This window comes from Pantherophis guttatus, chromosome 4 (assembly GCF_059756535.1).
Source record: "Pantherophis guttatus breed Tessera chromosome 4, ASM5975653v1, whole genome shotgun sequence".
Classification (NCBI taxonomy): domain Eukaryota; kingdom Metazoa; phylum Chordata; class Lepidosauria; order Squamata; family Colubridae; genus Pantherophis; species Pantherophis guttatus.
The window spans coordinates 76,465,398-76,492,205 of NC_142066.1; the positions used below are offsets into that span (position 1 = coordinate 76,465,398).

A 26,808-nucleotide genomic window follows, 5' to 3' on the forward strand; every position below is an offset into this window, starting at 1 on the left:
ATCATCCAATACTTCATTAAATTAAATTAAATTAAAACATGTTACATCAAACATATTCTCCACTTGTTCTCCCATAGTCTAATAAATTTTACGATTTAAAATTACAACATATTGCATCAGACATATTCTCCACTTATTCTCCCTTAGTCTAATAAATTTTCTTAAGTTTGTCTCATATTAATATATACTCTTATGCTTTTGTAAAATTATCGTTTTTAACCACCTTAACATCAAATTTCTATTTTAGTTACCTTCTTTTATTTTCCATCTTTATTTCTCCATAGACACCTCCTGCTTATATTTATTTTATTAAATTTCTATACCGCCCTTCTCCCGAAGGACTCACGGCGGTGAACAGCCAGAGGATAAAACACAGAGATACAAAATTTAAAATAGATTAAAACAAATTAAATAATTTAGGCTGAATTTTAAAATACCCCATAATTAAACAGATTAAAATTTGTGTTTAAAATTTAAATTTAAAAAAGGAGAAGATTTAGGCCAGGCCAGCTTGATGAAATAAAAATGTTTTAAGTGCGCGACGGAAGGTGCGAACATCCGGGATCCTCCGTATCTCCGGGGGGGAGCTCGTTCCATATCGTAGGTGCCCCCACAGAGAAGGCTCTCCCTCTAGGGGCCGCCAGTTGACATTGTTTGGCCGATGGCACCTGGAGGAGCCCCTCTCTATGGGAGCGTACTGACCAGTGGGAGGCTATTGGTGGTAGCAGGCGGTCCCGTAGATAACCAGGTCCTAAGCTATGGAGCGCTTTAAAGGTGGTAACCAAAACCTTGAAGCGCACCCGGAAGACGACCGGGAGCCAGTGCAGCTCGCGCAGGAGAGGTGTTACATGGGAGCTCCACGTTGCTCCCATCACCACCCGCGCGGCCACACTCTGCACCAGTTGGACCCTCCGAGTGCACCTCAAGGGGAGCCCCATGTAGAGAGTGTTACAATAGTCCAGACGAGAGGTGACAAGGGCATGAGTGACTGTGTGTAGGGAGTCCCGATCTAGAAAGGGATGCAACTGGCGGATCAGGCGAACCTGATGAAAAATCCTCCCGGTCACGGCGGTCAAGTGCTCTTCTAAAGACAGCCGTGAATGCAGGAGGACGCCCAAGTTGCGAGCCCTTTCCGTGGGGGCCAATGATTCGCCCCCAATAGTCAGCGATGGCACCAGCTGACTATATTGGGATGTCAGAAACCACAGCCACTCAGTCTTGGATGGGTTGAGCCTGAGCCTGTTCCTCCCCATCCAGATCTGCATGGCCTCCAGGCACCGGGACATCACTTCAAGGGCATCGTTGGGGTGGTCCGGGGTGGAGATGTACAGCTGGGTGTCGTCAGCGTACTGATGGTACTTCACCCCGAAACCACGGATGATCTCGCCCAGCAGCTTTACATAAATGTTGAACAAAAGGGGCGAGAGGATCGATTCCTGCGGCACCCCACATATGAGGGGCCTCGGGGTCGACCTCTGCCCCCCTATCAACACAGACTGCGACCGGTCGGAGAGAAAGGAGGAGAACCACCGTAGTACGGTGCCTCCCACCCCCAATTCTACCAACCGGTGCAGCATGATACCATGGTCGATGGTATCAAAAGCCGCTGAGAGATCTAACAGGACCAAGACAGAGGAGCAACCCCTATCCCGAGCCCTCCAGAGATCATCAACCAACGCGACCAATGCCGTTTCTGTGCTGTACCCAGGCCTGAAGCCTGACTGGAACGGATCTAGATACAACGTTTCATCCAGGTACTGGGGAAGCTGTCGCGCAACCACACTCTCAACAACCTTAGCAACGAAGTGAAGGTTGGAGACTGGACGATAATTAGCCAATACTGCCAGGTCCAGGGAAGGCTTCTTGAGGAGAGGCCTCACCACCTCCTCCTTCAAGGCGGCAGGGAAGGTACCCTCACCCAATGAAGCATTTATAATCCCCTGGAGCCAGCCTCGCATCACCTCCCGGGAAGCCAGTACACCTCCCGGGAAAGCCAGGAGGGACATGGGTCCAACAAACATGTGGTCGCATTCAGTCTACCCAGAATCCTGTCCACATCATCTGGGGTCACAGGATCAAAGTCATCCCAGATAACATTCTCAAGACCTGCCTCCGTCACCTTCGCTGGACCTACCCAGTCGGAGTCCAGACCTTCCCAAATCTGAGTGATTTTGTCATGCAGATATTGAACAAAGTCCTCGGCTCTTCCCTCCAAGGGGTCCTCCCACGCTTCCTGGTGGAGCAGGGAGCGGGTCACCCTAAACAGGGCAGCCGGGCAATTATCTGATGACACAATAAGAGCAGCAAAATGGGTACATTTTGCTGCTTTTATCGCCACTAGGTAATTCTTAATATGAGATCTTACCAGTGTCCGGTCTGATTCAGAAAGACTAGCCCTCCAACTACTCTCTAGGCGTCTTTTCTGGTGCTTCATCTCCCTCAGCTCCTCGGTAAACCAAGGAGCCAATTGAGATCGGCGCCGGGTCAGAGGCCGCAAAGGCACGACCCGATCCAGAGCTCCAGCGGCCACCCTATCCCAGGCAGCCACTAGGTTTCCAGTCATTTAAACATTTAAACATTACATTTTAAGTTTGTCTATTTTATTTCTTCATTTCCCTATCTGTCCATAAGTATTCCATTTCAAAATCAGTATATCCATGTTTGAAACTCTATATATCATTTTAATTCTATTGTAAATTCTGTTCCATGTAGAATCCATCAGTTTCCTTATTTTGTTCCTGCGCCACTTCTTTTGTCCCTGCGCCAGTTAGTTTCGATTTTATTAGTTCCATTATATTTCTTCTTTCTTTATAAAACCACCCATAGGCAGAATAGGAATCTCCAAAATCCAAAAAACCATAGTTATTTTCTAAGTAACAGAAAATAGCCAGGATAAATAGCCAGTCAAAATAGTTCTTTTTCAAGCAGAAGACACTTTCGCTTAGTCACAGCAATCTCCATTTTGTAGCAATTATGTAACCATCCGTTTGCCTTGCTTCATCTAACTTTTAAAGATGTTAAGTCCTTATTTGTCGCTTTTCTCTTTTTCCATAGATTGAATCTGTTCCAATTTGAAGGAAAACTCAGTTTTCTGATTTGTTAATAGCCAATTCGTCCAAAACAATCAGTACTAAAGTAAATTACTTAATGGGTCATTATCCCCTATTGTTACTTTACAAAATCTTCAAGCCCCGCAAATCTACAGCCGCTGTTTAAGGCTGGGGGTTTTATTAGTAAAAGTCCATAGTCTAACATTGTTTCTCGCCTGGGTTGGTGTCACTCACCTGGCTTCAAAGCACATCATTCTTTCTTTCTTCTTTCCTCCTGCACAATTCTTTCCTGGTTTGTCCCAGCTTCGTGGCAGCTGCCATGGCTGTTTCCCCCCGCCGCCAACTCAGAGGGTTCCCTCCAGCCTCCAAGGAACTTGCCTGTTCCTCTCGGCTGTCCGAGGTGCCCCTCTCCTTCCCCTGTCCCTACAAGATAGGTTCGGTCCAAAGACCCATCGGCGGCGGCTCGTCAGTCAGGGTTTTCGTGGGGCTCATCAGAGCCCACTATTTTCCTGACTGCATCGCTGGGACACCAAACCGGAAGTCCCAAAATCTAATACTTCTTGATATTGTTTCTAATGGAGGACAGTAATGCATGACCCAGAATTAACTATATCCATCTGAAAATTATTCTCAAGTCAAACAAGGGTATTTTTCAGCTTCAGCAATCACATCTGGTACAGGCAGCTGTGTCTATGGATGTGGCAAATCACATGCCACTATTTTCTGTATTGATTTGTTCCTGGATTCAATTGACTACAAATGGCCACAAATGAACACATGTTGTGGCATTGATACTAGTTGGAAGAGGTACAAGAAGTTCCTTCATTTTAAAAAACAAATGCTATATCAGAAAGAGTTTTAGCACTAACAAATCTATGACTAGTATGTTCCAAAGTCATAATGGTTAGGTTAGTCTCGCTCATCACTATCAACACATGTTTTTCATTATAGAAATCTTCTTTTGTGTTGTCAACGCCTCAGCTGTGCTTCTGTTTATTAATCCAGTGATGTCCTGACTGACATCAAAGAATAAATGGCACATTTTTATTACAGTCCAAAGTGATGTTTTTCCCATTTGACTTGATAAATCTAAGCAGTAGATGATTTGCAATTTCATTCTGAGTCTACATACTGTGTTCCCCCGAAAATAAGACAGGGTCTTATTTTCTTTTGACCCCCAAAATATGGCCTTATTATCAGGGGTCTTATTCCTGAAGCGGAATGGGGTGGCCAGTTCTTGCCTGCAGCATTGCCAGCGAGGATAAGGTCACAAAAAAATCCCCGAAGTTCTTGTGGGCAAATTGTGTGCAAAGGAGAACGCTCCACAGGGAGTGAAAAAGGCCAAGTGACGGCTTTCCTAATGAAGCCCTGCAAGAAAGGCGGCCACAACTGGAGGACTTGAAACTAGGTGCGACCGGAGTTACCTTTGCCCTCCTCCACTTCAGGATGCTTAGGGTGTTGGGGCAGCTTCCCTCCCCCACCCCTGGGATGCTGCTGGGGCTCCTTTCAATTTGGCTGCTGAGCTGTTCGATCAGCTTGTACCACAGCTATTTCGATGGTCTACTTTATCTGGAGATGTCCAATGGGACATTGTATCACTATTTCATGCCAGCCAACTCAGGGAAGTTGCTGGGGGATCTGGAAAACAAGTTTCGGCAGGGCCAGGAGCAAGAGAGCCACGAGGAGAGCCACCTCAATGACAACTTCCTGGGACTGCTGGTGCATGCGTGGGCCCTCCTCAAGGAGATGCTGACTATCTCGGCTGGCCTGTGGGACAAGTACAAACTGCTTGCGCTCACTATCCGGAGCCAAGGCACCCAACTCAGCCAGAGTATCTCAAGGGCTGAGTGGGAGCAGGTGCCTTGCTGGGCTTCAAGTGACCCTCTCTGCCATACACATACACACCCCAGTGGCCGGCCATGCTGCGGGACTCTTGCTGGCTGCGCTTCCCCATGGATGTACGGAAAGACATTCCCCCTCCTTCTCCCCACCCCCGGGTATGCATCTAAGTATTTGTGGGGGCTTATTTTCAGGGGGGCTTATTTTAGCACAAGTGCTTGAAACCCCAATTGGCCTTATTATCGGGACATGTGTTAGTTTCAGGAAAACATGGTATTGCTGTTCACAAAGTCAAAACCTCCATGCTTCTTTAAGATTCTTGACCATTTTAGAAAGACAACACAACAGAAGAAGATCAGACTCTAGGCCCAAAAATGACTTCTTGAAGATTGGTAGAATTGAAAACTTGCTCATATCTGGGAACTGTAATAAGGCCTAGGGAGAATTAAAAAAATTAATGAATACTAAACCCTCATCTGAAAAAGAAGTATGGTCTCTAGGGTTCTGACTACTCTACTTTCCAATTTTACCAATTTCACATTTTAATGGATAAATTTACTATTAATCTGCTTTGATAATCTACACAATCTCTGCTAGAACCAGTTCTACAATCAAAATCAACTTTTCCAGCATGGAACACATAACCCTTTCAATCTAGCCAAATGTGGAAGTTGGAGTAGTAATACTTCTAGAATACAAATTTATTCTTTCTCTTAATTGTTTCAATTAGTATCTTTCAATATGAACAATTACTTCTAGAAAATTCTCTCTGTGTGTTCATGTACATGCATGTATGTGTTTCTGTAAAAAATAATAACTTTAACTATATGAAAACACCTTTCTGCCCACAAGCGTATACAAATATTTAATATGTTTGAATATCTTCCTCTGATTGTGTTGATTCTCATGATGATTTCTGCACTTTATCACAAGATTTAATAATCACTTTTTACTTTTTAAAAATATATATATATTATTTATACCTTTTCCTTTGGTATACATAAAAACTCAATATTCACATTAACAGTGTGTTGTCTGGGTACAATTGATTTTGAGTAACAATAACCAAAATTTTAACGATGGTATTTATAACAATTATCATCAAAATATATTAATAATAATATTTGCGTATCCTTAATGATTCACCTTACCTTATTTAATTAAACATTCTTTTCAATTTTAAGTTTCTAACTTCTGCTTCTATTTTCTAGCCATTGATAAAATGTCTCCCATATTAAAAAATATTCTGTTTTGACTTCGTTTCCTCGTCTTCGGCAGCGGCGGTGCCTTTTGAAGCTCCGCCAGCCCCGCCGCTTGTAGAGCCGCTTCGTGACTAAGAAGCGGCTCGAAAACTTCAAAATCCCTAGGATTTTTGAAGAGAGATCGCAGGGCACAGGTTGAGCCCCTGCAACCCCCCCAGGGAATAGTTTCTGGGGAGGGAACAGGAGCGGCTCCCGTTTAACCTGCTGGAACTCTGGGCAGCGTGGGACAAGTCTGCTTTTGCAGCTGGCGAGTGTGGATTGCTGAACTCATCTTGCTTTGTCACAAAGTTTCTAAACTGTTACGAAGTTGCTTCGCTTGTAACAAGAGAAATAAGAGAGAAATTTCTCCTTTTTCAATATTGGACTTTGCTTTACTTTAGTTCTTATTTGATTAAATCTGGGGGACTTTTTCAGAAGTCTTTGTGGAGGTGGGAGAGGAAGAAGAACTTCCCTTTTTAGTAAAACCAGCCTACGTGGCAGGATGGCCTCAAAGAAGCAGGAAGCGAAGGCAACAGGAGGTGGATCTCCCACACATAAAACACAGCCTCCCCCTGCACAACAGACACAGACTCAGAAAAAAGATTTTGATGTGGGAGATTTAAAAGAATTTATTTCTAAAATTTTGGATGATAAATTTCAAAAATCTCAACAGGAGATAGATGACAAACTTCAAAAGTCACATCAGGAATTTATGCAGGAAATTAATGAAGTTAAAGATATGGTGAAACAGAATCAAAACAAGGTGACCAAAAAAATATCAGAAGTGGCGTCTGGCCTGGCAGAATTTATTATTAAAGTTGATTCTAAAGTTGAAGAATTTAAATCAGAAGTTAATGTTAAGATGAAAGATAATGATTATAAAATTGCTGATGTTGACAATAAAATGCAGAGAGTTGAACGAAATCGTGATGGTACAATTCAGGGCAATGGAGTTTGCAATACGGCTTTGAGGAATTCGAGAAGAGGATAGACAGGATTTGAGACAGGTTTGTTCTGAGGCTCTGGCTAAGATTTTAAAACTTAATCCTGATGTGGTTTTTCACAAAATAGATAAAATTTACAGAGTGAATTCTTGGGTGGCCAGACAAAGACAATTGCCCAGAGATGTGGTCATATATTTTACAGACAGAGAAATAAGAAATGACATCCTGCAAAAATCCTTTTATACCTCTGTGCAAGTGGGGGGCTCACAAATTGGAGTTTATAAAGAATTACCTCCTAAAATGTTGAAAACCAGAAAAGACTTTGGCTTTCTTGTTAAAGAATTGCAAAATCAATAGATACCATTTCGGTGGGACGCCCCAGTTGGTATAATTTTGAGATACAAGGGAGAAAGATATCATTTGAATACCGTGGAGAAGGCAGAGCACTTCTACACTACTACTCTTAAGGAAAGAACACCATCCCCACATACATCTACAGCTTTGGAGATTAAGGAGAGTGATGAGAAGCAACCTCAACGAGAATTGCAAGAACAGTCTAAGCAGGAACCAGAGGAAATGCAAGGCGCAGAAGGAGGTTTTCTGGATGAGCCTTTGCTGGAATCTTCTCCAATCTTGGACCCGGTTCGGATGATCGAAGTTAAGGATCAATGTATAACTCGAGCTCAATCTAAGTTACTTAAACAAAAGCAACAACAACAACAGGAAAGACAAGACAAGAAGGGAGCTAAGACTACTATACAAGAGACTGGAGCCATGGGGGGAGCGACTCCGAAGATTTTGGATGATATTCGGTTATTCTGCTCTTTGCTCCAGAAAGATGAAGATGACGCTTAAGTGTTTATCTTGGAATGTGAATGGGTTGAATTCAGCACAGAAAAGGAAGAAATTATTTACATATTTGAAACAATTTAATAATGATATAATTTGTCTACAAGAAACGCATATTACAGTTCAAGATCAAAAATACTTGATAAACTCCAAACTAGGAATACATTTTATATCTTCAACGTTGCAAAAAAAGAATGGTGTGGTTATCTATGTAAATAAGAAATTTACGGCTAAAGTTATAGAAACAGATGAAGATGGTAGGTTTGTAGCAATTGAATTACTTACAACATATGGCCAAATTCTTTTGATAGGAATTTATGCTCCCAACCAACAACAGGATTATTTCTATAAAATGTTACATACTAAAATACTACAATGGGATTATAGATCTATTTTAATCATGGGAGACTGGAATGGAGTAATAGACTCTAAATTAGACAAAAGGAGTTCAGCGAAATCTAGGATTAGGTTACCTCAGACCTTTTTTGATATGAAAGAAGATTTGGAACTAAAAGATATTTGGAGAATACATAACCCAAAAGAACTGGACTATACTTTTTTTTCAGATAGACATAGATCCTTCTCTAGGATTGATTTCATTTTGTTGTCAGATGATTTACTTGTCAAGACAAAAAGAACAAAGATTTTTCCAAGAACTTTGACTGACCATAGCCCAGTATGGATAGAAATTGAGATGGATAAGATTGAGAGACGTTCTTGGAGATTAAATGAGAACTTGTTCAGATATGAAAAAAACACAACAAAACTTAAAAAGCACTTGAAAGAATTTTTTGAAATAAATTTGAATAAAGGTACCCCAATAGAAATTGTGTGGGATGCAAGTAAAGCTTATATGAGAGGGGTGCTTATCTACATGAACTCTAAACATAGACTGATTGGACAAAAGAAAAGATCTGAATTGGAAATAGAAATAAAGAATAAAGAACAATTACTTATTAAAAATCCAACAGATGAAAGAATATGCGGTGCTATAAAACTTTTGAAAGATCAATTTCAAATGCTTATGGCGGAACAAGTTGCAACAAACATACAATATGCGAAGCACAATACATTTTGTAATGCTAATAAACCGGGCAGATGGTTGGCTTACACATTGAGGAAAAAACAGAGTATACGGACTATTGATAGTATTGATATTGGAGGGAAAGAAATTTTTCAACAAAAATTAATTAAAGAAGCTTTTGTGGACTATTATACCAAACTATACGCCAAAGAGGAGGTGCAGAATGGACTTATAGAAAAATATTTAAACGATAAAAGAGTTACAAAAATTACTGATCAACAAAAGGAAAGAATGAATTATCCTATAACAGAGGAGGAGATAATAGTAGCAATTAAACAGTTAAAAACAGCCAAAGCTCCTGGCACGGATGGTTTGACCGCAGTGTATTACAAAACTTTGCAAGCTGAAATGGTGGAACAACTTAGAGATTTATTTTGCAATATTCAACAAGGGGGTAAAATACCCCCATCATGGACAACAGCTTATATATCTTTGATACCAAAAGAACAAGTCGGTCCTAAAAAACCAGAGAATTACAGACCAATATCTCTTTTGAATACAGACTATAAAATCTATGCGAAAGTATTAGCCAACAGGTTGATGCCAGTAATCCAAAAGGTGATTCATGATGATCAAGCGGGATTTATCGAGGGCAGATACATGAAGGATAATGCAAGGCAAGTAATAGATTTATTGGAATATCTTGAGAAGAATAAACAGATTCCTGCAGTGCTGGTCTTTTTGGATGCAGAGAAGGCCTTTGATAGAGTGGATTGGAATTTTCTACTAAAGACTTTAAAAAAGATGGACTTTGGGGATCAATTTATACAGGCGATTTCAGCAATTTACCAAGAGCAAAAGGCACAGATCATTATTAATGGAAGTTTGACAACAGAGTTCAAAATTGAAAAAGGAACAAGACAGGGATGTCCGCTGTCCCCACTTTTATTTATTTTAACACTAGAAGTCTTGCTAAATACAATACGGGACTCTAATATCCTGAAAGGTATAATGATTAGGCAAGAGGATTACAGAATAAAGGCATTTGCAGATGATCTGGTTGTTACCCTATCACAGCCAATGGAATCAATAATCCTGATGAAGGACATTATACAAGACTATGGTAAAGTTTCAGGTTTTAGACTGAATTCAAAAAAGACTAAAATGATAGCTAAAAACATGACACAAGATCGTAAACATGAGCTTGAAAGGAGGGCAGGTTTTGAGACTGTACCTAAGGTAAAATATCTAGGAGTTCAGGTTGCAGAATCAAACATGAAATTGTTTCAAAATAACTATGAGGTGTTGTGGCGAGAGGTGCAGAAAGACATGGAGACTTGGAAAAAACTGCAGCTGTCTCTACTTGGAAGAATAGCAGCAGTTAAGATGAACATTTTGCCAAGATTTCTTTTTTTGTTTCAAATGATTCCGGTGCTTAAAGGTGATAAACAATTGAAAGTCTGGCAAACTGGACTCAATAAGTTTGTCTGGAACGAGAAAAAGCCGAGAGTGAAATTGAAAATTATGCAAGATGTTCCAGAAAGAGGAGGTCTTAAACTTCCAAACCTACAGTTATATTATGATGCAGCAGCTTTAACTTTAACAAGTGATTGGTTTGGAAGGAAAAAGACTGGAATATTGAATGCAGAAAGTTTTGATCTTGAATTTGGATGGTATGCTTACTTATTTTATGATGACAAAGTTGATAAAGTATTTAAAAGTCATATACTTAGAGACTCTTTGATGAAAGTTTGGAAGAAGCACCGACTCAAATGGGATTATAAAATACCGCTATGGCTGGATCTTGGTCATACTTTGTGGAATACAAATATAATGTCACTCGGGGGTTTTTTATACAAAGAGGTTCTTATTACAGATGCAGGCAGATGGCAGCTGAAGACATTGCAGACACTGTTGGACGAAGGGATTAATTTAACTTGGTTACAATATAATCAATTACAATTGAGATGGAAAGAGGACCAAAAAACTGGTATTACGTTGCACGAGGAAGAATTGGTTAGACATATAAAAGAGAAAGGTCCAATGCATATCAAAAGGCTTTATAATGTTTTGCTAGAAAGGGATTCAGAAACTGAATTAGTTAAAGATTGTATGATTAAGTGGGCACAAAATTTTGAAGAACCAGTGATGTTGGAAACATGGGAAAAAATTTGGGTTCAGAATGTTAAATTTACACAGTCGCAGAACCTGAGGGAAAAAAAGTCATCTGAATCAGACAAAAGATGTTGGGCAGGAGCACCCAATGTCTCATTAATAGCTACCAGACTTGTACATTAATAAAGTAAGAATATGTGCCAATACTGTGAATCAATAAAGCAAGGATTTTGAGGATAAAAGGAGTCCTGGATCAAGACTTGGAAGCTTCCATCTCTCTGGATAGTGCCTGGAAGCCTAGTTAAGAAGGTTTAGGTAAATATGGATGAGTATGTGTCAGCATATGGGAAACAGCAAATATGCATTGCAGTGGTAGGTTGTTCCCGGTTCGGACCGGTTCTATAGAAACGGTAGTAAAACTGGCGGGAGGCACCCATCATCATGGGTGATTTGCACATGCACAGAAGTTCTCGCTGTGAACCAGTAGTAAAGGTAAGTGGAACCTTGGTGCATTGTAACCAGTAAAGTTTTGCTGTCATTGGGTCTCCACAATTGTGATGCCTCAATTTTTAGTTGAAAGTGATTTGAATGTTTTCTGAATTATTTTCAAGCTGTTGATCAGAGTTGTCAAATCATGAGTCAAACCTGAGAGGTCATGTAGCACCCTCCAACCCTCTAATTTAGAAGAAAGACTTCAAAGAGGATTTGAGCTTCAGGTTCCTCACAGCCAACAAGCATGCAACCTGGGTTTGTTAGCAGAGCAAATATAGCCTTCCATTTCCTTTGTTCTCCTACTGTGTTTCCCCAAAAATAAGATGGGGTCTTATATTATTTTTGCTCCAAAAGACACATTATGGCTTATTCTTCAGTTAGGTCTTATTTTGGGGGAATAAAAATAGGGGAAAAAGGAATTTAAAAAGGAATTTTCTCTCAGATTTTAAGTATTTCTAAATTTGAATGAAAGCTCTAGTCACTGGCTGAAATTCCTCACTGATTTCTTCTGTAAAAAAAATCTAACAATGTTGTATGTAAATGTGAACATTTTAACATTACAAATAGGGACTTCTGTTTATGGATCTGTTTTCCTTATGCTCAGAATCAGGGCCAGAAAATTTCGAGAAAAAGAATGAAATCATAGAGCATAAGGCTAATATTTGAAATCTATTAAAAAATAATCCATAAAAAATAGAAATTGCTCTCTAATAAAGTACTGGAAAGATCTAGCTAAAGCAATCAATTCCACTATATTAATGGGAGAATTACAATGGAACTCCTATAATTGGAACAATAATAATTTAAAAAACTGGCACAAGAATAAAAGAAGGATCTAGCGCAGGCTCAAGAGAAGGGAACTTGATGCATTATTTCCGGAATAAAAATAAGAAAAAGATTTAATACGACATATGGAGGACAAAATTTGAAGACTTTGAAAATGGAAGGAAATATATGCTAGCAGGCGAGAAAATGAAGAAATAAGGAATACACGGCTAGAAGATTAAAACAATGTGTTTAAAAATGAAACAATGTATAGGTGGATAGTAATAATAAAAAGGAGGTTTTTATAGACAAATATGGATGAATAAAAATATGAGAAGAATATGACATAGATGTATAAAATTGAAATATTGATGGAAATTAAAATATAAGAGAAATTAAGCATGTTAAAAGAGATTTATAAATATATACAAAGATATATTTTAAGTAAAAACCATGTCTCAATGTTAAACTGTAAAAAAAAAGGATAATGATAAATATGATTAACTGAAATAAACAATGTATAGATGGATGGAAACAATCAAAAGAGGACCATTAATAGTAAAACTAACTATAATTATGCTGTGTTTAACAGCATAAAAAATAAAAATGATTATGCTGTGTTTAACAGCCAAAAAACAAAAAATGATTATGCTGTGTTTAACAGCCAAAAAATAAAAATGAGTATGCTGTGTTTAACAGCCAAAAAACAAAAATGGCTATGCTGTGTTTAACAGCCAAAAAAACAAAAATGATTATGCTGGGTAGGACAGCAAAACAAAGAGGATTTTGCTGGGAGTAACAGTAAAAATGAAATGATTATGATGGGTTTAACAACAAAGATAAAGATAATGATGCTAGGTTTAACAGTAAAAATAAAATGACTATGCTGGGATTAACAGCCAAAAAATAAAAATTATTATGCTGGGTAGGACAGCCAAAATAAGGTGGAGTATGTTCAGATTAACAGTAAAAATGAAATGAATAAGTTGGGTTTAATAACAGAAACTAAGATGATAATGTTGGATTCAACAGTAAAAATAAAATGATTATGCTGGAAATTATGTTTATGTTGGGAATAGTAAAAATGAAATGATTGTGTTAGGATTAATAGTAAAGTAATGAGGATGATTATATTGGGAGCAATAGTTAAAATATTGTTTAAATGCTTACAATAACTGTAATGATTTATATTGTTAAAACATATCCATTTAAGCAAAAAGAAAGAGAAAAATGGAATGATATTTGGTTAGGATTTAAGATTTAAGTAACGGGTTTTTGGGACAATGGCATAGTTAAATTGATAGAATTTAGGGAAATAACTGAGTAAAATATTAAGTTGTGTTAATTGAAAAATAAGATTTGTTAATGATTTGTATTAATTTGTGACCGGATCAATGCTTCGTTTTGGAAAAGATGTGTTTTATGTTTATGTTTTTTTTAAAAAAAAAAAGTTTTTCAAAAAAAAAAAGAGATTATTACATCATTATGTAAATAAATACTTTTAAAAAAATTAATTTTCTATAAATATTTAAAAAATATGAGTGCATAGAATTCTCTGGATTACCATCTCTTGCTATTAGGCTTTGAAAATATAAGATTTAACTCACCTGAGGAAGTGATTACAATTAGCAAAAAGCCTTTGCTCCCACATTTCACATACACCCTGAATTACATTTGTCCAGCTATCAATTGAACAAAGTAAGCTACATTATGTGCTGGTGCCATAGAAATATTTGAGAGGAAGTTTTATCCGCATTCTACAGGCTGAGAATCCCTCCTGAGCCAAAAAAACATCAAGGAAGCAAAATTCATGACTTTTCTTACATGATTTTGAGGAATCATTCTGAGGGGATGACTTCCTAATGTGGCTATGCTGCCTTCATTTACTACCAAATATTTATTTATTCATTTCATTTTAAATGAAAACCAGAGAGGGATGTTTCATCCAGGGTTATCCTGGTTTCATTTTTAAGGAAAGCTTTTTAAAGCCACTGAAGAGAGGAAAACGCAAATGTTTACAAGATATTCCTATACTAAGGTGACCAGATTTTAACATTGGAAAGAGGGACACCATTGTGGGCGTGGCTTATTTTGTGGGTATGGCTTGGAGGTCATGTGACTGGGTGGGCGTGGCTAGCTGGTCATGTGACCGGGTGACCATGGCTATGTGTATAGGGACTACTCAGAGGGCTGAAAAAAGTCATTTCTGACAGGTCCTTGCACTTTTGACTGGTCCTCACATTTATGACCATCCTCACATTTATGCCCGTGCAGCATTCTTAACAACCATGTCACTCATTTCACAACTGCTTCTCTTCACCTGGTGATAAGATAGGGCAAAAAACGTAAAATGTGAGGACAGTCGTAAGTTTGAGGACTGGTCAAAAGTGTGAGGACCAGTTAAAAATAACTTTTTCAGCCCTCTGAATAGTCCATATGCATAAAAGGATACAGCAATAGAGAGGATGAAGGGAAGAGAAATTAGAGTAGGAGTGAAGGTAAGAGAGGGAGGAAGAGAGGAGGAGAAGGAGAAAGGAAGAGGAAGTAGGGAGGAGAAGAAGAGGGTGGGGGGAAGAGAAACTAAAAAGGAAAGAAAAGAGAGAGGTGGTTTGAGGAGAAAGATTGCTGTACAATAAAAAAGATGAAAGGGAAGAAAGCCAACCCCAAAAATTTATATAAAGATATTAAGATAAATAATGAATTGTTAAACTTTAAAGAATAAAAGAGAACAAATATGAATAAATAGCAATAATTAGAAACACACATACGAACATACAATGTATTTTCTTTGAACAGAATATTTGGCTGGTTCACAAATTTAAACAGTGTTTAGTCATTTCAATTAAATTTACAATTTCTATATTTCCTTTTTGCCATATTTATTCCTCATCTATTTTTTTAAAAAAACCAATATTACCCTTCATCCTCATCTCTAATCTTAATCAAATTCAATTTTTCCCTTCTATTCTATATTATACCCCTTTCCATTGTCATCTATTTTTATATCCATCCTCACATTGATTAATTATGTAATTATGTAATACAGTTGTTTAATACAAATTCAACATTTTAATATAAATCAATTAGTTATATAACTATCTTTTTTGTATATGAATATGAACATGAATATTCCAATTATTTCCATGCAATCCAATTTCTTACAAATCAATTAATTATATTTACCAATAATAATAAACCAAATAATTTCCCCCATATATTCCTCCAAACCACAACTTAACCATTTCTGCTTTCAACACAATATACAATTAATAGTATCTCAATTATTACAATTCCCTAGTTAAATAGAGCTTTTTTTCTTTTGTGTTTTAAAATCTTGAACTCTCCTAAATTTCCCATTGCTTGCAGTTTTGCACCTACCTTTTTTGATGAGGAAAAAGAAAAAGAAATCTCTCTCTGCCTCATTTTGTCATGTTGCAGCAAAGACCCTGCTTTCGCTTTCGCTTTTTCAGCATAGCTAGGGAAAAAAAAATCTGCTCCAGGAACTCTTTACACCAGTGGTTCTTAACCTTCCTAATGCCGCGACCCTTTAATACAGTTCCTCATGTTGTGGTGACCCCCAACCAAGGGTGGGTTCTAAATTTTTTTACTACCGGTTCTGTGGGCGTGGCTTATTTTGTGGGTGTGGCTTGGAGGTCATGTGACTGGGTGAGCATGGCTAGCTGGTCATGTGACCAGGTAGCCATGGCTATATGTATAGGCTGAAAAAAGTCATTTCTGACAGGTCCTCGCACTTTTGACTGGTCCTCACACTTATGACCATCCTCACATTTATGCCTGTGCAGCATTCTTAACAACCATGTCACTCATTTCACAACTGCTTCTCTTCAACATGGTATAAGATAGGGCAAAAAACGTAAAATGTGAGGACAATCGTAAATTCGAGGACTGGTCAAAAGTGCGAGGACCAGTCAAAAATAACTTTTTCAGCCTCTGAGTAGTCCCTGTGCACAAAAGGACTACCCAGAGGGCTGAAAAATGTGATTTCTGACAAGTCCTCGCACTTTTGACCGGTCTTCGCAGTTATGACTGGTCATCATTTATGCCCATTGTACCATTCTTAACAACCGTGTCACTCATTTCACAACTGCTTCTTTTCACCATGGTGACAAGATAGCGCAAATACGTAAATTGTAAGGACAGTCGTAAGTTCGGGACTGGTCAAAAGTGCGAGGACCAGTCAAAAATAACTTTTTCAGCCCTCTGAGTAGTCCATATGCATAAAAGGATACAGCAATAGAGAGGGATGAAGGAAGGGAAGGGAAATTAGAGTAAGAGTGAAGGTAAGAGAGGGAGGAAGAGAGGAGGAGAAAGAGAAAGAAAGAGGAAGTAGGGAGAAGAAGAAGAGGGGGGAAGAGAAAGTAAGTAAGAAAGAAAAGACAGAGGTGGTAGGTTTGAGGAGAAAGATTGCTGTACAATAAAAAAGATGAAAGGGAAGAAAGCCAACCCCAAACAAATATTAAGATATTAAGATAAAGAATGAATTGTTAAACTTTAAAGAATAAAAGAGAATAAATAGCAATAAATAGCAATAATTAGAAACACATATACAAACATACAACGTATTTTCTTTGAACAGAGTATTTGGCCGGTTCACAAATTTAAACAGTTGTAGGAGGTTAGCACCCACCCCTTTCCTAGAAGAATGAAATATTTTGGGAAATATTAAAAAGGCAGAATATTATATTTCCCTACCTGGATGAGAAATGGAGAAGCATATTTTACAGACAAAGCAGCTCCCACCCTCCTGCCCCCCACCCTTTGTTAATGGGCCAGAGGCAAAAAGTCAATCCTTTGTCAAAGGACATTTGCAACACAATAGCAACAGAAACTAACACAATGGGCCCCATCAAGCCATGTGATCCTGTCCACCATTAAACCATCTTTCCAAGCAGTCTCCATGTTTCCAGTGTCTTTTTCCCCACTTGGAGCAGAACCCAGAAGGGTATTTCTTCCAACACAGTATTAAGTCATTTCAATTAAAGTTACAATTTCTATATTTCCTTTTTACTATATTTATTCCTCATCTATTTTTTTAAAAAAACAATATTACCCTTCATCCTAATCTCTAATCTTAATCAAATTCAATTTTTCCCTTCTATTCTATATTATACCCCTTCGCATTGTCATCTATTTTTATATCCATCCTCACATTGGTTAATTATGTAATACAGTGGTTTAATACAAATTCAACATTTTAATATAAATCAATTAGTTATATAACTATCTTTTTTGTATATTAATCAATATGAACATGAATATTCCAATTTCTTACAAATCAATTATATTTACCAATAATAATAAACCAAATAATTTCCCCCATATATTCCTCCAAACCACAACTTAACCAATTAATAGTATCTCAATTATTACAATTCCCTAGTTAAATAGAGCTTTTTTTCTTTTGTGTTTTAAAATCTTGGAACTCTCCTCTTTTGCCCTAAATTTCCCATTGTTTGCAGTTTGCACCTACCTTTTTTGGTGAGGAAAAAAAAAAAGAAATCTCTCTGCCTCATTTTGTCATGTTGCAGCCTGCTTACTTTCAATTTCGCTTTTTCAGGATAGCTAGAGGGAAAAAAATCTGCTCCAGGAATTTACCTCTTTGCAGCTAGCTCTTTGAAGCCCCATGGCAAGAATTTAAAGTTTTTTTTTCCCTCTAGCCATCAGCTGGGACTCTGGAGGCATTAATAGATTGGGAGTGGGCAGGGTAAGCGAACGGTGACCGGGCAATCCAACAGAGGCAGAGGGTGAGGGTGAGTGAAGGCGTGGGGGGGGGCAAGAGAGGGCTTTGGTGACCCCTGTGAAATGGCCATTCGACCCCCAAAGGGGTCGCGACCCCCAGGTTGAGAACCGCTGTTTTACACTGATCACCTGTAGGGAGGCCCTTTGAAGCCCCGCGGCAAGAGTTTAAACAGTTTTTTTCCCTCTAGCCATCAGCTGGGACTCAGGAGGCAGCCGGGACTCAGGAGGCAGAATGAAAAATTGGGACTTTTTTAAAACCCCGCGGGATGCGGGACAAATTGCTAAAAATTGGGACTGTCCCGCCAAAAGCGGGACGTCTGGTCACCTTATCCTATACTGACTTGAAGTTAGAACCAGGGAAATACTGAGTAGGAAAAGATCTGTTTCTTATTTCCACTTTTGCTGCAGATTTCTTTGTCACCTTAAGCAAATCATGTCTGCTCTGATTTAAGTAGTAGGAATCTTCAATTTTGCCACGAGATCATAAAATATTTTCCTCACTATGGATGCCAACTACAGTCTGTAACAAAATAGTATTGATTGGGATACTTTGGGATCTTTCTTCCTGCTTTCTCCAATCAAATACTGATACTATCTTCATTAAGGGTGATGATGTTTTAGCCACATATACAGTGCATGCATTCTGCAAAAATAAAGGGGAATTTCAGATTTGCTGCCTAGCAGGGTGGATTTGATTTAAATCAAACTGATTTAAATCACGATTTAAATCACTAGTCAGTAAGGCTTGATTTAAATCATAGTTTTCTACATAAAGACTAATTCTTGCTGGTATAACTTTAATATGCAAGCAGATGAAGATTTTTAGAATAACAACTTTTCATATTAGTTTTTTTATCCCCAGTTTAATAGGTTAATGATTCATATTTGGACAACTTTTCTGTTGTACTTAGGAAGGAGAAAAATAATCATTACCTTAATAATAACAATTTAAATAGATTTATTCAACTGAAACAATAACATTACAGCATATGTTATTTGCTTAAACAAACATCCATGTTTGTTAACTAATTTGGCTAAACAATATATATATATATTAAGAAACTTAGACTGTCAGCCTAGCCTACACATGAAAAACTTAAATACTGTCCTCTGTAGCTCACTTGTCATCTTCATCTTCTTCTTTGTTCATAATCTGGAAAAGAAAAACAAGCTTTCCTGCTTTATCGGGTCCCAAACGATTTCTCAATTTAGAATGAATGAGTCCAAAGGAAGAGAATATTCTTTCAACGCCTGCAGAAGAAGCTACTGCTGTTAAAAGTGAAATCATTACTTGAACAATCTCTAAATCTAAATGCTTAAGTGACTTCCACCAATTCATTGGTGTGACTTTCTTTAAAATATCTTCAGCAAACATATATTTCTTGAATGATTCCCCCTTAGCTTTGAAGTTTATTATAGTTGGCATTACAGATGGATGATTGCTGGATACCCATGTCATAGCTAACTCCTCTTCCTCAGCACTTAAGTTTTAACCCTGATACTGGATATTGACAATATTTGCCAAAAAATGAGCTGGAGACAGTACTTGTCCCATTTGTTTTTTTAATGCTTGTAATTTAATTCTGTCCATGTGTAGTTCTGTTTTTAAGTGTTCACTCAGTTCCTTCCAAATTTCAACAGCATCAGCGGCTTTTGATACCATCGACCATGGTATCATGCTACACCGGTTGGAAGAGTTGGGGGTGGGAGGCACCGTACTAAGGTGGTTCTCCTCCTTTCTCTCCGACCGGTCGCAGTCTGTGTTGACAGGGGGGCAGAGGTCGACCCCGAGGCCCCTCATATGTGGGGTGCCGCAGGGATCGGTCCTCTCGCCCCTTTTGTTCAACATTTATGTAAAGCCGCTGGGCGAGATCATCCGTGGTTTTGGGGTGAAGTACCATCAGTACGCGGATGACACCCAGCTGTACATCTCCACCCCGGACCACCCCAATGATGCCCTTGAAGTGATGTCCCAGTGCCTGGAGGCCGTACGGATCTGGATGGGGAGGAACAGGCTCAGGCTCAACCCATCCAAGACCGAGTGGCTGTGGTTTCCGATGTCCCGATATAGTCAGCTAGTGCCATCGCTGACTATTGGGGGCGAATCATTGGCCCCCACGGACAGGGCTCACAACCTGGGTGTCCTCCTGGATTCACGGCTGTCGTTAGAAGAGCATGTGACGGCCGTGTCCGGGAGGATTTTTCATCAGGTTCGCCTGATCCGCCAGTTGCGTCCCTATCTAGATCGGGACTCCCTACACACAGTCACTCATGCCCTCGTTACTTCTCGTCTGGACTACTGCAACGCTCTCTACATGGGGCTCCCCTTGAGGTGCACTCGGAGGCTCCAACTGGCGCAGAGTGCGGCCGCGCGGGTGGTGATGGGAGCGACATGGAGTTCCCATGTGACACCTCTCCTGCGCGAGCTGCACTGGCTCCCGGTGGTCTTCCGAGTGCGCTTCAAGGTTCTGGTTATCACCTTTAAAGCGCTCCATGGCTTAGGACCTGGTTATTTATGGGACCGCCTGCTACCACCAATAGCCTCCCACCGGCCAGTACGCTCCCATAGAGAGGGGCTCCTCCGGGTGCCGTCGGCCAAACAATGTCGGCTGTCGGCCCCTAGCGGGAGAGCCTTCTCTGTGGGGGCACCTACGATTTGGAACGAGCTCCCCCCGGAGATACGTAGGATCCCGGATCTGCGCACCTTCCGCCGCGCGCTTAAGACTTTTCTATTTTATCAAGCTGGCCTGGCCTAAATCTTCCCCCTTTTTAAATGTGGAAATTTTAAATTTTTAAATTTTAAATTCGTCTTATTTATAGGGGTATGGGTAAGGCGTTTTAAATTGGGGAGCCATTTTAGATTTAATTCTGTTTTAAACGTATTTTAATTGTTTATATTGTATGTTTTTTAATTTTGGCTGTTCACCGCCCCGAGTCCTTCGGGAGAGGGGGCGGTATAAAAATCTAATAAATAAATAAATAAAATAAATAAATCAGCAATAAAACAGCTATTTTTCTGTATTTTGTTTAAAGCTTCAGAGATGGGTTTCAGGATGCTCAGCATATGTTCAACATTTCTCTTAAGCCCAATGTTGAGGATTTTGGCCGTGACAGTGCCATTTATTTTATCTCGATTTTCTTCACAAACCGTCATCAGAATAGGCCAGTTCTTGATATACTGCTCAAAACAGTCTACCACAGAGTTCCATCTAACATCTTGAGGGAGCGTTAGCTTGGTTCCACCCATCCTTTTCAGAGCTGCTGCAGCAAAATGATTGTTACGGAAGTATTTAGCAATTTCAACAACATTAGTCTTTATTTCTGGAACACTTAAGTCTTTGGCTAAGAGGTGCAGCAAATGAGCACTGCAACCATATGTTATTAGCTTTGTATTCCCTTCCTGCTTTTCTAAATTTCTTCTCATCTTGGATACGTTTGCAGCATTGTCTGTGACCAAACTGCATACTAGACATTTGAATTTTTATTCACATGTTATTATAGCTTTTACTGCCATTTCTTGTAAGTATTCTGCTGTGTGTGCATTTCCTGACGGATCAATTGTTTGTGCAAGGAAGACTTTCCCTTCTTTTGTTGTTATACAAGCACATACAATAGGATCATTGTGGACATTACTCCACCCATCAATACTTAGGTTAACAATTCTACCCTCCAGAGCTGTTGCACATTGCTCCATTTCTCTGTCATACACTTTATCCAGCAGTTTCCCTGCAACATCTGCTCTGCTGGGTGGACTGTGTCCTGGTCTCTGTGACTGAACCATATTAATGAAATGTGGGTTCTCAGTCAGACGGAAAGAAGAGTTGGTTGCATAAACAAACTGGGCAATTTTTTCATCAATTAACTCTTTTTCTAATTTGCTAGTTTTTATCACAAACTTATCTATGGTGGTTCCAGGAGGGAAGGGTTTTTTTCTTTCTTTTAGGTCATAGTGATATGTGGCTGTGGGTGTCTGATGATGATGATGCTAATGAAGCACTATTCTGGATGGATAACTCTGAAACTGTAGAACAGGAGGATGGTGATCTTGAAGGTGAATTCCCCTAAACAAAAAAGTCAATGCTGTTATTTTATTGTTTATACAATTTCTGCTTATTGTACACAGCACTGCCCCAAAAGGAATATTTGCTTTTCTTCATAACTGTACCAAATGACAGTAACATGCAGTAATAATAAGAAAAATAATTTTGCTCAAACATGACAGTTCAAGGCAGTCTTTAGAAATATGATTTAATAAAAATGTTTACCAATCTGAAGATCCTGCCTGTTCAAATGTGTTTCTTTGGTCATCTTCATCACAGCACTTCTCATGATGTTGCCTCATTTGGGCCACCAGGCCTTGCATTTCTTTGTTGCAGTGTTTGCAGTTTGCATGCATGCCTGCCTTACCGATAGGTAAAGGAACTTCATTAAAATATTGCCAAACTGGGTCTCTTTTACGGCCTGCTGCCATTATAGGTTTTTTCCTCCAAGGAAAGAATGTGATAAACCTCAGGGCATACACACAAAAAGATCCAAAGACTTGTCTGTCTGTGGCTGTGCAGTATTGTGCTCAGAAAGTTTCACTTTCATATTGTACTGCTTGTCTGCTTGCTCCTTCCTCCTCACACTTAGTTTTACTTTCTTCTTGTGCAGATCTATTCCACTCCAAACACTCAGAAAAATATTGTTTCTATTCTATTCACTGAACTTCTTGAAACTTAGCACTGAAGGGGTTGATTCTGTATTCATAGGTTTGTAGAAGAATAGGATTAAGGTCTTTTTCTCAACTCTGTTCATTTATAACATTTTTGCTGTGAAGAAGAGGCATGTGATCTCTGCTGAGTCAAATTCAGTTTTGAGAACTGCAAAAGTAAACCAAGCATCTGTGATAATATCTTGTAGGCAGAGAAACTGCCCAATAATCTTACAAAAACCTCTGGAAGAGCATGACATTGTGAATGGATTAATGGAATTTATTTACCAAAAAAATTAAACATGTATAGCCTTATTCTACATAATTAAAAAAAACTAATCTTTATTTCATGATGGAATAACCTTTGGATGGTAATATATTTTCCTCAAAAAGCATTTTATTTAAAAAAATCCGATTTAAATCAAAAAAATCAGATTTTTTTGATTTTTTTTAAAAAAATCATTGATTTTTATCCACCCTGCTGCCTAGGCAAGGGAAGCTGCTATATATAAACAAGCAGCAAACCCCATGCTCACTGCACTGATGTTACCTAATTGAGTAATTTATTCATTTTTATTTATTTGTCTCCCATCTTATTTTTTACAAATAAGGTAGCAAACATATCTAATACAGGTAATTTTTGATTTACAACAGTGATTGTTCAAAGTTATAACAGCACTGAAAAAAAGTGACTTATGACCATTTTTCACACTTATGACCGTTGCAGTATTCTCATAGTCACATGATCAAAATTTGGATGTTTGGCAACTGACTCATATTTATGACAGTTGCACTTTTCCGGGGTCACATGATCACCTTTTGTAAATTCTTACAAGCAAAGTCAATGGGGAAGCCAGATTCACTTAACAACCATGTTGCTAGCATCTGCAGTGATTCATTTATCAAATTTGGCAAGAAAGGTCGTAAAATGGAGCAAAAGTCATTTAACAAATGTTCCACTTAGCAATAAAATTGTTGGGCTCAATTGTGGTCATAAATCAAGGACTACTTGTATACCTTCCTCTTATTTTTTCCACAACATCACTGTGAGGTAGTTGGGGTGTGAGACTGATCAAAGTTAACCATTTTGCTTTCATGGCAAAGGTAGGATTTGAACTAATAGTCTCCAGCTGCCTAGTCTGATGCTTTAACTAAACATTTTCAAGCAAACAACCAAGGTCAGAGATCACTAAGGACTTTATAACTGGATGATCCTTGGAAACACAATACTAGAACACGATTCACTGGCATTCCTATTCATTTTTCTTAGTGCTAATGACCACAATCACCTGTATTTTACCATTGTGTCTACAGCACTGTCTGTTCAAGCCACTGGACAAAATTTAATTGGCCACCATAATTACTATCAAGTGATTATCAACCTTCACTAAGAAACAAAATTAGAAAGGCTGTCTACATTATTTGAAGGGCAACTTCTAGAAATCACTCTGTTAAATATTTAGGAATCCTTGCATGAAGGAACAATTGCTTTGCTGATCAAACAAGATTGAAAATCCATCTAAAGGTATTTGTACTCATCTCTCAACCCAAATATTTGTAGTTTTGTAATTGAATCACAAATACAAACAATTATATTGCAGATTGAATGATGAAACATGAGAAGATAATAATCATAGTTGTTTATGACCACAATATCCCATCCATGCATACACACGCACACAGACAGCTTCAGAAACCCAACTCAAGCCATCTAACTTGAACTGATCTCTTGTATCAGGACTGAAACTTTATCTCCAGACTTCAAGTCCTCTTTCTGCCATGCTCAGGGCCAGTGGTGGAATTCAATTTTTTTACTACTGGTTCTGTGGGCGTGGCAGGGGAAGGACAATGCAAAATCTCCATTCTCACCCCACTCGGGGTCAGCCAGAGGTGGTATTTCCCGGGTTCTCCGAACTACTCAAAATTTCCGCTACCAGTTCTCCAGAACCTGTCAGAACCTGGTGAATTTCATCCCTGCTCAGGGCCCTTCTAACTAAAATATGCTCATATATGTACCTTTTGGCCACCAAAAAGTTGATCATCTTAGATTAAGTCCAGATTCTTTCCTAAAATGAATATTCAATGTGAAGCATAACCTCTGACTCCAGGCTATATTTCTTTCAAAAATATTTACAAAGAACTTATGCTATGCCTTTTGAATGAGTATTCTCTATCTCATTTGTGAACTGGCAACTTTCAGCTGGAACCCATGAGAATGAATTCTCTCTCTCCCCTAAATAAGAGAGGTAGGGGTGTGTGTGTGTGTGTGTGTGTGTGTGTGTGTGTGTGTACAAACACACATACACAAATGTGGTTGCATATACACTGTGTGCACAATTATTACGCAAGTGACTATTTTGACCTTATCATCATTTTTAATGCATATTTTCCATCTCCAAGCTGTATAAACTTGATTGCTAAAATATTCGGGCGTGATCACAGAATGATCAAACGTTTTGTTGCAAATAGTCAACAGGGTCACAAGAAACAAGAAGGCCATAATTTTTATGCAGGACAATGCTCCATTGCATGCATTGAAGTACTCCATTGCATGGCTAGCCAGTAAAGGCCTTAAAAATGAAAGAATAATGACATGGCCCAAGTGGTGGGATTCAGCCAGTTCGTACTGGTTCGGTAGAACTGATAGTTAATTTTTTGCTGAGTTCAATGAATCAGTTAGACATGTTCCGGAAAATGTTTCTTGTTTTCATTCAACTTCCTTCCAGGCAGGAAGAAAAAAATCTTCAAAAGTGCAAGAGAGGAGTGACAGAAACTTTCGATCATGTCACTCAGGTGAAAACTCTCGTAGTTTACAGCAGGTGATGGGGTGGGGCAAGGCCTGTGCATCAGGTGCAGCCCAGGGCCAAATGCTGGCAGAGCACCAGAAGATCGGGGAGGATGCTGAAGCGAGTGTGCCTCCTGTCTGCAGCATCCATACCAGCTACCCCTTCCCGGCCAGAGCTGGAATGCCACCGTGTTTAAGTGCCAGCCTTCCCTCCGGTGGGCCTGGGCAACTGCTGGAGAGAGATGGGCCTGTTTCAATGCCTGCAGATGCTCTCACTTCCTCCAAGCATTTCTTTGCCTACTTGATTTCATACCTATTTGCATATAGGGGTAATAGAACAACTGACAATGCTATGTCTCTTGTTGTCCATACTGTATTGAATCACTTGGAACAACAGGGGACATATGCAAGACTGTTATTTGTGGATTATAGCCCTACCTTTAACACCATTTTACCCAACAGGTTGTTTTTTAAAATGCCCAATTTGGGTATAAATCAGAGGATTTGTTTGTGGATAAGGGATTTTCTGACAGGTAGGCCACAGTCAGTAAGGATGGGATCTCACCATTCCTCTACTCTGATACTAAGCACAGGAGCCCCCCAGGGTTGTGTACTAAGCCTTTCCTTTATTCCTTGTACACACATGACTGCACCCCATTGTATAACACCAACGCAATTATTAAATTTGCGGATGACACAACAGTGGTGGGGCTCATTAATAAGAACAATGAGTCTGCTTACAGGAAGGAAGTACAAGGGCTGACATTGTGGTGTAATGAAAATAATCTCACACTTAACACCACAAAAACTAAATAATTTATAATTGACTTCAGGAAGAAGAGAGATGTACATCTACCATTGTATATAAATGGTGAGGAGGTGGAGAGGGTCGATAGTTTTAAATTTCTGGGCATTTATATCTCGGAGGACCTCTCATGGACTATGAATGCTAACATGCTTGTAAAGAAGGCACAGAAGAGGCTGTACTTCCTGAGAATGCTCAGGAAGATAAATCTATCTCAGCATCTACTTCTGTCCTACTATCGCAGCACCATTGAGAGTGTCCTGACATACGGCATTCTTGCATGGTATGGGAGTAGGTCTGTAGTGGACAAAAAAGCTCTACAGAGAATCATTAAAACTGCCCAGAATATCATCGGACTCCAGCTACCAGCCCTGGATGACATCTTCGAATCTCGCTGTTTGAGAAAGTTGCATAACATTCTCAGAGACTCTTTCCATCCTGCTTAC

General features: G+C 39.0%; 1 protein-coding gene across 24 annotated transcripts in view; it reads right to left on the reverse strand.

The window, feature by feature from the left end:
- Nucleotides 1-26,808, reverse strand: part of SUGCT (succinyl-CoA:glutarate-CoA transferase) — a 529,555-nt gene that overhangs the window by 23,003 nt on the left and 479,744 nt on the right. For 6 of the 24 annotated variants that reach the window (XM_087892424.1, XM_060686145.2, XM_060686150.2 and 3 more), the window contains one exon: nucleotides 17,757-19,232. The exons of the other annotated variants lie outside the window; for them this stretch is intronic. In XM_087892424.1, coding sequence (XP_087748550.1) covers nucleotides 19,197-19,232 — 36 coding nt within the window. In that variant the 3' untranslated portion in view covers nucleotides 17,757-19,196. Of the gene's footprint in view, nucleotides 1-17,756; nucleotides 19,233-26,808 lie in introns of those variants that run through there. 24 annotated transcript variants of the gene reach the window in all.